This window comes from Morone saxatilis, unplaced genomic scaffold, assembly GCF_004916995.1.
Source record: "Morone saxatilis isolate NCDOM2014 unplaced genomic scaffold, NCSU_SB_2.0 Contig21, whole genome shotgun sequence".
In the NCBI taxonomy this organism is placed as follows: domain Eukaryota; kingdom Metazoa; phylum Chordata; class Actinopteri; family Moronidae; genus Morone; species Morone saxatilis.
In genome coordinates, this window is record NW_023339774.1 from 16,708,691 (window position 1) to 16,723,554 (window position 14,864).

At 40.5% G+C, this 14,864-nt stretch overlaps 1 protein-coding gene across 1 annotated transcript in view; it reads right to left on the reverse strand.

The window, feature by feature from the left end:
• The window catches only part of LOC118332721 (netrin-G2), a gene marked incomplete at its 3' end in the record, with an annotated part of 63,241 nt that overhangs the window by 19,800 nt on the left and 28,577 nt on the right, over positions 1-14,864 (reverse strand). The window contains 2 exon segments of the mRNA XM_035668126.1: positions 4,142-4,171; positions 6,406-6,578. Of these exon segments, the coding sequence (XP_035524019.1) occupies positions 4,142-4,171; positions 6,406-6,578 (203 nt within the window).

Sequence of the window (14,864 nt, forward strand, 5' to 3'; positions counted from 1 at the left end):
CAACACAAATGCATTTGCATTTAATGAGATCATTTGTCACTTGCATTAATAAAGCCTGAGAAATGATAACAATAATGTTTAATGCCACCTGTCAGTCTTAGCATTCTCATCATTTATTACCAGAGTGCTAGACATTGATTTAGCTCTCCACTAATGAAGCCATTGTGATTCAGGACCAGTTAGCGTTTGCCAGAACACCTAATGGCGGTGGACAGAGTGACAGCATGGATTTTATTAATATGTCACATGATTTTCCAGACATGATCCAGTCTCTCTGAATCCAAGGGCAAGTTCAGTCTTGTTAAAATGCAAGGATTTCAATGAGATGAGGATGGTGCGCAGATAGGATTGTAGTTGGATGATTTAGTGTCTTACATCCCAAGTATGTGTGAGTTTGCGTACTTGTCTGCATGTGTGTGTATGTATGTGACCGCGTGTGTCTATTTGTACTGTGTCTGTACTCAGGCTCTTGAATGAAAAGATGAAGAAGGGGCACAAGGGGTCACGGTGGCTATTAGATGTATGACTGGGTTTTAGGATTTGGTTTCTCTGACCTCCCCTCCCCCTTCGCCAAACGCCCATCTGTCCAGCTGACCAATGGGCTGTGGGCTCTGTGGATCAGACTCTCTTGCCAATAGATCGCTAATCCTTATCTGAGCATGCTCAGTGACCTAACTGGGGCAGGGACATGACAAAGGGTGCAACTACTATGACATGCTGTCCAACCTATAAGTCCTCTGCTGTAATGTTTATAAGGATACGTTTGCTTCGGGAGCACGGGCTACTATCAGAAACGTATTGTTGGTTTTAATGTTAAATCCCACAGTGAGTACCTAAAATGGGATTTGCAATTTCAAATTCCTGGAAAAAGTTTGAAAGCATATTTTTCTATTTTTCATCAACATCTGGATGATGGATGTTGATTTTTTTTCCAGATTAAGACTTTTCTACATAGTTCATGGAGATAAAGTCAACATTTATACAAGTATACTAATATCTTAAAGCTTGGAATGCATCTCTGAGTACAGTTGATAGTCTGAGAAGATAACTGAGATTACAGGTTATATTATTCAAGATAACTAATGTTGTAATGTGATCTAGTTATTAATGTTACAGGACTTTCCGCCCCACACAATGTGATAAAACCTCTGTGTGTGTGTAAGTGTGTGTGTATCAGTGTGCAGGTACAAACAGTAGTGGCGGCCGCTCTGTGAGAATGGAACCTAAGACCTCAGATCCCCGGGAGGAAAAGGAGGGGATGAAGATGATTTATGGGTTTCTCTGAACTGCACCATATGCCCGCCATAAATCTACACATACACACACACACACACAGATAACAAGGGTTTGTTCACATCAGGGTCAGGTTCAAGCCAAATACACTTCTCTAAACCTGAGATAAAAAAAGACAGGAAGACTCTTTGATGCTATGATCTTTCTTTCTGGTGTCCCAGAACTGCAACCGGTTGTTTTTTTGTTTTTTTTTAGGTTTTATATATTGCAAATTACATCAATTAATTGTGTATATTTTGTGCTTTCATAATTTAGGAGTCAATTATTTTATGAATTAAATATAGTTGATAGTTTTATCCTAACAAGAAACAGCTTATATCTGAATAAGACTTTGCCATTGTGGATTAAAGCTGCAATGATTATACGATTAATCTATTAGTTGATGGATGAAAAATAAACAACTGTTACATAATCAACAGTCCATTTTTATGTAAAAAGTAGTTTCATCTTTGTAAATGTGTGTTTTTTTTAAAAGTTGTCTATTTTAGTTGAATACCTTTTGGTTTTTGGACTGTTGTTTGGAAAAATTTAAATTGCCATATGGATGTAAACACAAACAAAACTATAAACAAGCGGGCTTTTAAAAAGCTTTACAAAGGACTGTAACTTTGTTTATACAAAGTTAAAGCTTCTGTCAGCCCCTCCTAAATCACAGCTAATCGGTGAATTCTTTGAGTTCCCTACTGATGTCAGCCAAGCAACAAAAGTGCTGTGCTGTTCAACAAAAGCTCTTAATGGATTTCCTTTAGACAAAAAAAAAAGTCTGACGACATCACAGTGGTGCCGAAATCCCAGCTCCTCCCACGTCCTAAGTGCTTTTCTGGTGGAACATGAGAGGTCCGCTGCCTACCAAGATGGCAGGTTTAAATTTAGCATGAGGGCGAGCAGGAGATTGAGGTCCACTTTACTGTACATTGAAGCGGCTGACAGAATCTGTTCACTTCCGACCCAGGTTGTTTAAAATCATTCAGTCAGAACAAATACAGTCTAAATGTCCATATAGTTTGACGCTCTCACACTCAAGATGGGACGACAAACATCTGGCATTAACGTCACAAATATATATACGGCCAATGTACAGCTTAAGACCTAAGTTGCAGGATGAATTATGTATGAAACAAACACAAATGCACTACTTCTCAGCGAATAAGCACATCCATATACACACATTTACTTGGTCACAAGTCTCCAAAACACTCGTGCTGTATCATTTGATCAGCTGTGGCTCAGGTAAAACTAACAATACCACACTTTACAAATACACCAGTAAAAGTACTGCATTCAAAAGGCGTATTGTCACCTGAATGTACTGAAATATCAAAGGTAAAAGTACTTTTTATTTATGGATTCACATGTAAGAAGCATTTTACTGTTAGCTGGTCAAAGGAGGAGCTTATTTAACCATTTTATGATCATATTTTAAGAACTGCATAAAAATCAACTTGTTTAAATGAATAGTTCAACATTTTAGGAAACACATTTATTTGCTTTCTGGCCGAGAAGTAGATGGTACCACAGAGAAACTAAACTATTACCTATTCTCCTTATCTATTTCTTTAAGGGATTTTCACCTTATTCAGATAAAAAATATGAAACCACCTATTTGAACTATGTCACTGCAATGACATGATGTTTTCACTTGTTTTAAGAAAATAACTGAATAAGTAGTAAATGTGCTCAGTTACTCTCTACTTCTGGCTATGGCTAATCTACTTTTCCGCACCTTCCTGAGGGGCTCCAGAGTGCTCATGGGTAACAGCATGAGGCCGCTCAGCTTCTGAGAGGGTTATGGCGCTCTCTGCTTCGCCCTTGGGTCCACCCCCACCTCCAGGTTTACCCTGTGGTTCACCTTCAGCTTCAACTTTAGTTTCACCCTCTGCCTCATCTTTAGGATCAGGAGCAGTAAACCTCTTAGATGAAGTTGGTGTTGTGGCTGTTTGGCAACACAGGTAAAAATCTTGATTAACAAACAAAAACTGAATCTATGGGAACCTGAAACTGAACCTCTAAACTAATTATCAGCCCATTAGAAAGCATCATTCTTTTCTTTGGTAAATCACACCCATTATTTTTTCAAATAACCACACAGTTGTATCTAATTGTAAGAGGAGACCTTTTAAAAGCAGACTTCTGCAGTGCAGTCCAATTGCTAAGTCTATCCATGCATCAGCCTTTTACTGTCCGGCCATGTGGAGAAAAGCCCAGTGCTGTCAGGGTTGATGTTGCCACTTTGCCGATCGTTTCTGTCTAACAGCTCAGAGGCTGAGAGCCTCTCCACAGAGAGAATCCCTAATCAAATTCCCTTTTATTCCTGCCTCCCCGAGCTCCTCACCCAGAATCACACTGCATTACAACACACTAACATATGCCAACATCCTTCTCTCCCATTCCTCTCTCTTTCTGTCTCTTTTCTCTCTCTTTCTGAGCTCTCTGTGCTGCTCTATCCACCGCCCATTCTCACCCAACCTTTGCTCGTCCCTCCCTTCCCTAAATCTATCAACAGCACTGTCTTTAGTCTAAATAAGAAAAGCAGAACTGTGGAAGAATTCCTCCTGTGCAGGTTAGTGTGATGTGCTGTGATGAAAGGACACGACGACAGAGAGGCCTATTAATAATGAAGCACACAGGGCCCAAGCTGCCGCACCGAGAGAGGAGATGCAGGAAAAGAGAATTGACTGACTAGAGAGCCAGCTGAACATCACAGGAGAGAGGGAGAGTTTAGGAGACGTACAGAAGGCGAGGTTTGGGGTTGAAACTTAAATTTAAAAAACAATGCAACAAAAGGGAGGGAGAGACAATACAGGAAGAGAGTGGAATACCACCTCTTCTGCTTTGCATTATTACTTACTAGAACCGGAGGGTGAACCAGCAATTGTACCTGAAAGAGAATAAGAAGAGGAAGAGGAGATGAGAACTTGTTTATTTATGCATTCAATTTGCCTAAAGACTTGACTCTGCCTCATTCATCAGACTCAGATGGCAGAGAGATCTTAAGAGCTGCTCTGCAAAATAAGGGCTTGTTGTAGACCACTTCTCAATGTCCTGGAGTAATTACTAGGTCTCCACTGCCTCCCCCATCCACCCTAATTTAACCTGTTACTCTTGCCCACATCCCCTACATTCAGAGGTCCTCATCATATATGCATGTTTTAAGAGAGCGCTACCACTTTGCTACGCTTGAATCAGAACTTTTTGCCTTTCTTGCACATTTTCCAAGATTTGTATTTATAGTTAGCTTAGCTTGGCATGCATAATGCAGTCTTTAGAGACCAAACTGTTTGGTGAACCATGGCCATTTTGTGTAGCATTCCAACCAAGCAAGTTGCAAACTTTTTAATTTTTAAATTCCACTAATGGGATTCAAGAGTTTAAAAGGGTTGTAATGGGCTCTGAAGGTGTGTGTCAGTACCATTAGAACTGGGTTCGAAAAAAAAACGCATGATAAATAAAAGGGCTGACAATAGAGCCATTCTCTGCAATGTGTGTGCAGGTACAGGTGTATGTGAGTGTGTATCTGCCTGTGTTTCTCTCTCTGCATGTGAGTGTGTCTGTGCTTGTCTGAAGGAGAAAACTAGGGAGGGGCTGCCCTAGATTATTATTTTATCATAGCTAGCTACTGTAGCTGGCTACACTCTCCAAGAGGATTTCCCCCCACGCACTCCCACTTTCTTACACAGCTCTGATCTGCTCTCTGCACTGAGGTGACGACGACTCAGAGAGCTCAGCCTCTCCATCGTCTTCTCTTAACTTCTCCTTTCTTTTCAACTTGCTCCCTTGATCGTAATTTTCATTCAGGACCTCAGTGTGATGAGAAAAGCTATACATTCATCAATCAAGAATGCTGGAGATTGAAATAAACTGCATTGTTGCCACAGGAGAGTCTGGGACCATTACAGTAGCAAAAAATTAGAACAGCATAAGAGATCAAAAGGGAATAAACGGAATATGATCAATTAGGAAATAGGAAATGTTACTGTGAGAATAAAGAGTTCCCACTGGTGTAGAGGAAAAACTGTGTCGTGACCATCACAGATTTTCTTTAGTCAGAGGCACATGTTTTCCTCAGACCAGTTCACTGAGCCGGTTTACTGGCTGTACAGAGGGGTTAAAGTAGGATTTATTCCCATTCTTGGCTCTTTAGTTTGTGGACATCAGTTAACAGGCCACTGGACACTAGTTTGCTGTGTACTGTACTAGAGCTATCGGTGATCCACTATCAGCAACACGACACAAAGCTAGCATAACATTATCAGGGGTAAACTACAAACAATATCTCATGGCTCTCATCAACATCGTTTTGGCTCGTTTCAGTTACAAAGATCTATTGAACGCATTGTACACTGCCTGTTCAGCACCAGGCAGCAGACAGACAAAGTTAGCGACTAGCTGGTTGTACATAGTGGAGCATATAGCAGTTAAAGAGACAGATATTTCCCTCAGGAGTTGGTGGAGACCAAAACAAATCAAAAGGAGAGTGAATATTTGACCTGCATTTGCCGGGGGGGGGCAGAAACACAACTCTAAATAATAAACTAAATTAATTCCTGAGCTTCAGAGGTGCTAATAGGTGAATTTTGTTTCCTTTCAACAGATGCAGCCCCCCCGGGTTAACAATCTCTGTGTTAAGCTAAGCTAACCAGCTGCTCACTGTAGCTTTTTATTTACCGTACAAACATAAGGGTGATATCCATCTTCTCATCTGAGTCTCAGCAAGAAATCAGAGAGATAACTTTTGCAGAATAAATCATCGGAAATCTTCAACAGTCTCTTGTGATTTGTGCCCCACCTGGGACACATCTCCTGTCTGTAGTATTGAATTGCAACATATTTAAATGTTGTCTTTCAGGCATATTGACATGAAATGGTCGGGTAAACACAGGTGTTACCAATGATACTAATTAAGTTTCTAAATGGAACATAACCTTAATTAGCATCCGTGTTTACACTATTTCATGTCAAAGGGGCTGCTGTGAAAAAGGGCTATTAATAGTCGTATTCATGCATGATATAGTAGAGCAAGCTGACAGACACCGAGCAGTGTTTTATCTAACTGTCAGATTTATGAGTTGGATCAACACAGTACGAACAGATAAACATGTTCTGGGTACGTACAGGTGTTGGGGGTTCCATTGGGTGTCGGCAGGTAGGAACCAGCCTTCCAGGATTTGGCTTTGAAGCCCTTCCTGCAGCGCTGGCAGTCCTGGCCCGTGGTGTTGTGTTCACACTGGCACTGGAGGTTCCCATCCTGCAGCAGGCACTGGGAGGCATGGAGGTTACACTTACACCTTAAAAGAAATGAGAACAGACATGAGATGACATTAGTGAAATGTGTAATCACACACTGGTTGTAAGTACTGTGTTAATGCTATTATAGGAGCACTTTTTACACCAAGTGCAAATACTGACTATTGAGGGTCTGATGCAGAGACAGAACATAAATCTCTTGTGGGTGAATTGCATTAAAGTAATACATTTAAAACAAGGAAACAAGATTAAGATTGTAAGATTAAGGTCTTACAAAATATGCATTGTACATAATTTCTTCTTTACTGAGTAGATACTGTAAATTACACTGTATACTTAACAACTACTTAAAAAGTATGAAAAACTTCATTACTTTAGTTACTTTCTTTATATGTATGTAAATGTATGTGTGCATTCATACTGTATTGGTGGTGTTACGGGTGTATACATCTACAGTATGCACGTGTCAGTAAAATGGAGCAGAAAGCAGATATGAGAGTTGAAACGCATAGAAATATGTAGGCACTGTCCTTAAGATTAATTGGCTAAAAAGACATGTATATAAGGAATAGTATAACAGTTACTATGTTAAGTTTACTATGTTGTGTGTAATCATTTTTTTGTCTCAAATGTAGTTTTCTCTCAGAAGTCACTGGCAAAGCTACAGCACAAATTTCTATTTTGATGTTTGCCAATGCAGTTTGTACAGTTGCCAGTCCATCTGATTCTGTCTCATTTGATTTTACCAGCAGCTTTACAAACTACACCCTAACTGATATAAGTAGCAAAATTGAAACCTGAACTGTTTCTACAAAATGTGAAAAGATTAAGTGAATGTAGCACCAACCAACCGTAGGACCATTCATGAATCAATCATCAAGTTGTCGATTAACAGAAAATTAATTGGCAACTGTTTTGATTTTCAAGTAGGGAAAATCCAAAAATTCTTGTCCAAATTCTCAAATGTGAGGTGCTTTTTTTTCATCATACAAGATAGTAAACTGAATATCTTTGGGTTTTGGACGGTAAATTTGAAGACGTCTCCTTGAGCTCTGGGAAATTATCATCTTCTACATCTTCTGGTAATTTATAGAAGAAACAATTTATTGAGTAAACTAAATAATCAGACGTCATGACATGATTATATTTTCAAGAATTTGTATGATCAGTATATACAGTAAGTAGTTTTGGTGTAATTTTTGAGTGCGTAATGAGTAATAATTTAACAAAACTTTCATTTCATCTTCATACAGCAAATAAATGACTTGTAAATATCACTTGCCGCGCTTCCTCTTTCTAAATAATTCTGTAGGACAGGAAAACACATCAGCAGGATGTAAACTGGAAAAAAATTAACACACTCCAAAAGTTGAATGCAAAATATTGTAGGTTCAAGACTGTTGGGAATGTATTTACCCACACTCTATCCAAGACCACCATCTGGGAGCAAATTGTTGTTTACAATTACTGCCTGTGAAATTCAAGTGTCTGTGTGTGTGTGTGTGTGTGTGTTGGTCTGCGCGCATGCATAGACATAATGTGTGCCTTTACGCGTGTGCACAGTGCGACCTCAGCAGAGGGCAGGGCCCAGGTGGGCTGATCCAGAGGTTGAAGTTCTTCTGGGAAGGAAATGAGGATCTTAAGGACACTCTGCAGCTACGACTTCAAATTACAGCCTTTTCCAGATGAGCGACCGGACTCCAATCCAGTTTGTTCCACTGGAGTGAACAGCTATCCGTTTGCATCAAATATTCAAAGAATGGCCCCTGTATTCTGGCGAGATGACTACTTCAATCTTCCTTCCCCACACTAATCTGCGCTTTCTCATCAGTTTTTTTTTTTTTTTTAGGCTTTTCGGCCTATCAACCTCAACCCTAGTTTCACATTACTTTACGCACAGAATAACAATGACTTAAACTTACAAACATGCAGTAAGCTTCACAAGAAAAAGAATGGAGACACTCGATCATGGTGAGTTGTCTCATATCACATTGTTGCTCTCAGTCTTATAAATTACCCACGTTTCTCTCTGATCACCTGGACAAGCTGACAGGACGTGCCAGGGAAAATCCATCCACCGACAAGGCCTTGTTTCCTGCATGCTTTGTGAAGGACACGAGCTGTCCACTTAGCGAAGAGGGAAATTGAACATCTCTTTTTCATGGAGAAAATAGAGAGACTGTGTGTGTGTGCGTGTGTGTGAAATGAGACAGGTGTGTGTGTGTGTGTGTGTGTGTGTGTGTGTGTGTGTGATTGTGATGCATTTGTCTGAGCGCTGCGATGACAGACAACAGATCAGAGAAGCAGAGGCATGGTGACTAATGCCTGCATTGAGTGACTGACAGCGCCGAACGTATCACTGCTTCTCATCTCCTGCATCTTTGGTGATAAATCTCATCTGTCTCATCTTAAAAGTGGAAGTGCCGCTGAGTGCACGATCCAGAAGTTGTAGTTTAAAATCAATACTAAAGAACAGAGTGATTTCCTAGGTATGCTGCTTTGCAGTGTGCGTCTCGCAGACCTAATGGCTGTAGCGTGCTAGAGGAAATGGCCTCCCTCTGGTCAATTATCTGGACAGTTGACATACACTGAGGTTAAAGCCTGAATGAGATGCGTCCGGATGCATTAATAAAATCTCACTGGCTTCCAAATATTAACCAAATCCTCTGCTTACTTAATGATTAAAGCAAATTTTTTTGCATTTTGAGTGGCACAGTCTTGCAGGTTGAAACTTTGTGGACACTCCATCCCCTTGACCTGCTTTTCTGACTCCTGCCACAGTACAGCCAAGGAAGACCAAGAGTACTTCTAGCCTTGCACTCCTTCCGCGCGAATGATGTGACACTCCGAATTTTCAAGTGCTGTGTCTCTTTAGCTCTCTCTCTTTCGGATGACAGCTTGCACTGGGATTTCTCTCGATCCCTTTCTTCAGTCCCTCCACACACAAATAATACATGGGCACAATCATATGTTAATGTGCAAGATGTCTGCCTTCACTGCAAAGTCATCAAAGTGGGAGTAGCTGCTCTGAGCTGAAGGAAGTTAAGATGGGACAGCTGGATCCATCACAACCCTGTCTATTTACTTAGAGAGAGAGAGGGGTGATGAAATGAGAGAAGGTGAATGGAGCAAGAGACAAAGAAGGGCAAGAGTCTAGGAACAGACGGAAATAAGTGATTCAAATGTATTCCAGTCTACATTAGAAACCACACACACAAGATGGTGTTTTAATTAGCTGGTGTAATTATGGGTCAATACTTCTGTTTATCAGTCTGTTGGAGACTCTCCCCCCAAGTAAAACGAAAGTATCAGTTGTTTCAGCAAATCTTTACATTCAAGCGACAAAGCCTCCTAACGGTTGTAGGAATTTTGACTCTAGTTCGTTGAGCGCAAAGGAGGAAGTATGGTGATGTTATTATAGAGCCACAAAGTCTTCAGATGCAGGAGGTCGGGGTGGATGGGTGGGTCAACAAAACATTGGACTTGACTGGAGTTCCCTTCTAGTTTTCTACCGACAATAAATGGTTTCTTTAAAACATGTTTCTTTAACCACAGCAGTATAGGATCAGAAAACGGTTTTATTTTTTAAATGGCAATGTCATCTGGTCGATATTGACGTCATCAGAAATGTCTTGTTCTGGAGGGCGTGGACCAATTATGTATTTGTTGGCTGTGTTTCTTTTCAGTTATAATCCTGAGGATTTCAGTCCTGGTTGATTTGGTGGCACCTGTGATTACTGGTGGTAATTGCTATTGTTTATATAATACAGGGTGCAGATCTTAGTTTTTTGTTTCCTGTGTTTCCTTGCTTGTGTGTGGGAGGAAAGGCGAACTCTGCCACTCACAATGAAAACTACTATATATATACAGACAATTCATGAATGTAAAATTGGCTGGTCAGAAATAAACGTATTTGCACAAGCAAAATGTAAATGTAAAAGAAACTGAGCACTATATAGTAGGTAATGATAAGTTACCTGAGAAAAACTGTTGACAGTAATGAACCAGTGAATAACAACTAACCTTCTGTGACCGACCAATTTCTTAATGAATCATTTATGATTTCTATTTTTGTGTCCCCTCAACTAAAGTGGTCCAACATACAGTATGATGGAGTCCACTAATGCTTTTAGCATCCATGTGTCTTAAAAGTTACTATTATATTTTTCTAATTTGCAACTGTGGTATATTTTCACACAATATTCATATAACCTGTCATAGCCTAAAAATCCATTGGGTTGTGTGAGGCTTTAACTTATTCTGGTCCTATGGGGGAGATTGCTTAAGAATTGGTCCTAGGCCAAGGACATTAGGTTCTGCGAAAATCAACATCAGTCAACAGAATGAGCTTCAATCAGCATATCTTTATAGATGCAAAATGTTACACTTAGGTTAAGTTATTTGTGCTCTTGCAATACAATATTAACTTGTGGCAACTACTGCATGATTAATATTTTTATGGTTGTGTTTAGGAAGCTCAAAGCACTTTAAGGTCAAGGTTAGAGAAAGAGTTGGGGTCTAAAAAATCAACACAAGACAGGGTGTGTACCTTCTATATTTAACCAAAACCTTTATCTTTCTCAGTGCTACATATGGATAACATCCATCCCTCCAACCTCCCTGCGATGTCTGTGTGGTACTAGAAGTCGCACTTTGTGGGTAGAAAAAAAGTTGCCGGTGAACACAATCCAGAAAGCAATTATGTAGCATTTTTGGGGACGTAAGATCATGTAACACCATACATGTAGTTCTGTTATATATGTGTGTATGCTCACTCTATGTTTTGCATCTAACCAATGATCAGTAGTAATTATGTCATAGATACAATCATTGTCAGTCTGTCTGTATCTGTTTCTCCGTCCACTCTCCTCGCAGTATGTCTCTGTGAAGTCATGTCGTTGCTGTGTATTTAATGATAAGAGGACTGCCTGTTTTAGACAGCAGAGACGCAGCAATTAGGGGAATAAATAATAAGAAAGATAAACAAACATCAAGGGGGAGTCATGTGGTGGCAGAGCCTGAGAAAGCAGCTGGAAGCAGCAGTTAATGGGGCTTTATCTGTCTCTTTACTGTAGTCGACGCCTATTCCTCTATTCCTCTCCGGGGACACAGCTATCACTGCCTCTCTTTTATTTTCTGTTTTGCTCTCTCCTCCCACTGTATTTTTCAACTTTTGTTCCCAAATTACATCCACTGTAACCGTTCCAGTCCTCCAGTCTTTCCTGTCTGATTCCCCATTTTATCCTCCATCTCTTTCTGTCTTTCTTTGCCCTGCCATGCAGCCATACCACTTTAGTTCTTTCGCTACTGCCCGTTGCACCAGTGATCACTGAGGAGTGCATTGGGTAAATTGGGTTGTGGACATGTGTTTGAGAGGAGTGGGTGGAGGAGAAAATAGGGGGGTATAGACGATGCGGGGGCTGAGCAGTCAGTACAACAGGGAGTAGGGCAGTTGTGTCAAAACCCTGACAGTCTGCCTGCCTCTCTGACTACAGTGGTGAGACTCGGGAGGAGGAGCAGGAGGAGGGTCCGCATTGACGTGCTCTAACCTGTGATGACAGACCGCATTGATGCGGCTCTGAACCAGCAGGAGATCTCCCTCCTCCTCTACTTTGCGATGGATCAGCCGTCAGTGAGAAGGCCCACTTGCTACTCGCAACAACTTCTTCCCCTGATACCACAAAACACACAACTGGCTATACAACCTGCTGAAGTAATAGTAGAGTGAGAGCCTAATGGGCAATGAGTGTCAGTGCTTTTGTCAGAGACGGACTTAACATCCAAACCAGGGCTGACTGATGACACAGAGGTTCACGTGCATATGCAGAGGATGAAGAAAATGGACAGGAAATTACAATGTAATGCAAACAAAAACGCCTTACATTTAGCTCCGTCTTTGTTAAATGCATAATTAAAAGGTTTTGATATTTTCAGATTCATTCTTAGGTCCTTTGTAAAGTCCCACAATACTTGGAAATGTGAAGAAAATGCAGAACAGTGGTGGGATGTAACTTTTAGTACATTTACTTAAGTACTAATACTGTACTCTGAGTATTTCCATTTTAGGGATCTATACTTCTACTCCACTATATCTCCGAGCCAAATTGTCTGACAGCTTTAGTCATTTGTTGCATTTCAGATTACAAGTTTTCATACCCTTCCTGTCCAGCGAAAAGGATTAAGTATTGCTTTATGAGTTGAGAAAACTTCTTAAGCTAAATAAACTATTTAAAAACCCTCTTGGATTAGCTGAAAAAATGCATCATCACAAAGCTGAAAACAGGGCTGTTCTTTTGACTTTTTGGAGATACATGGTTCACACAGGACTACAAACACTAAATCTTATATAATATGATGCATTGCTGTAGATACTACTACCAACTACCCAACAGTATGTAAAGTAGATAAAATGAACAACTACAGCAGTCAAATGCAACATACACATTAATGCAGCAGTATTATAAAACATCATATATATATATATGTAAAACACTGACAAGGACCATTTTTATGTCCAATGAGTTCTTCTGCGTTTGAAACTAAAAGTAAATTTAGCTGACAATACTTTTACTTAGGGTTTTGAATGTGGTATGTAGTAGAGTTTTTTCACAGTGTGGTATTAGTACTTCTACTCAAATGAAAGATTTGAATACTTCTCCCACCATGGGTGCAGAGTTTGACACAAAACCCTTTCATCTGCTGAAAGGAGAAAGTTTCTTTGTGCTCTCCTTAAATCTGAGTTTAACATGTGTATGTAGGAGCATGATTTCATGGACATCACAACTAGTTTGACAGCCAATCATGGTTTCGGTATACAACTCACAAAAGTGTTTGATGTGTTGAAACTTAATCAACAACTAAACAAAATTTGCAAATTCATAGATTCTGGATTTTGCAAAGAGGGAGAAGGAGTAGATTTAATTTTAAGTAGGAAATAATCATATCAGACATAAATTATTATTGAATACAGAGTATTTTTATATGTCTTAAAACATATCTGGAGGTGATTGATTGGCAGAGGGCAGCCTGCGGAGCCCGCCAACACAGTGTATCCCGAGTGGAAAGCGACCAAGCGAAGAGTGGGAGTAGCGTGAAGATGGGATCATTGATCAGCAGCACGCCTTATTGGCTTCTCCTGAAGTCTTTATCACCACATCCCCTCCCACTTCCTCCCCCGCCTCGCCTCGTAAATTCAGAGCAGCTAATTGGACATGACTGCGTTTATGTTCCAGCTTCATAAATTTCTTTCTCTGAAGGGAGAGGATCGATTTTCCTCGAGCGCAGCCTCCCGTAGCAGGGGAGTCTAGTCTCTTCAAACGTTCCCTCTCCTCTCTACCCCACCTCCACCTTTCCACCCCCCCACCCCCGCTCCACCATCCATCCTTTCTTTCACATGTGTGTGCTCCTTCTCTCTCCCTCTTGACTGAACAGGTAATCTATAACTGACCTCCCCTGTGATCATGTGTAGAGCAGGAATTACATCGTGCCTCTTTTCATAACCACAATAGTTCTTTCACACACTTCAATCAACCTCTCTCACTCTCATTAATAACAAAACTGATGACATTTTTTAAACAAATCATTCCACCCAAGCTCATTATCTGTCATTATCTAATGGAAGTTGTTGACAGGAAAAGACCACAAATGTTTAAGAGACATTTCCTCCCTCGATCCTCTCCTCCTGTCTTTCCTCCATTGTTTTCAATCTTTTCTTGGGAATGTCCCAAAACACATTCTACTGGAGCATCTGAAGGAGCCAGAAGGACTGTGTTTGGAGTCTCCTGTTCAACATGCACACATTTACACACATGTACTCGCTAAATACGTTCAATGTTGAGAGGTCACTGTGTTTTTCTGGCCTAGAATAAAAAGATGAGTGAAATGTCCGGCAAAAAGACATCTTAAATTATTCAAAGCGCGAGAATGACCTTGATTGTCTTTGCAATCCACACCCTGTGTGTGTTTGCAGTGTATGTGTGTGTCTCTGATATGCAGTGTAGTGGGATGTGTGACCTCCCTGGTGTGTATGTGGGATGATTCATTATATTAGCGCAGTTTGAGTTAAAAAAGTGTATTTTTTTGTGAGTTTTTTTACTAGATAGAGAGACAAAGAGAGAGAGAAAGAGGGATATTGTGTGTGACTAAGCGTATGAGTAAATTATTTACACAGGATACAGTAAATAGCTATTGCGTGCATGGCTAGCCAGCGCTCAGACCTGAGAGCTTCTCTCTGATTGGTTAGTTTTGGTCACGTCAAAAGCAGCAGGGAGAGTCAGGCCCACTTTGAGCTACCTGCTCTCTGAAGTATGTACTGTATGCAAAGGACC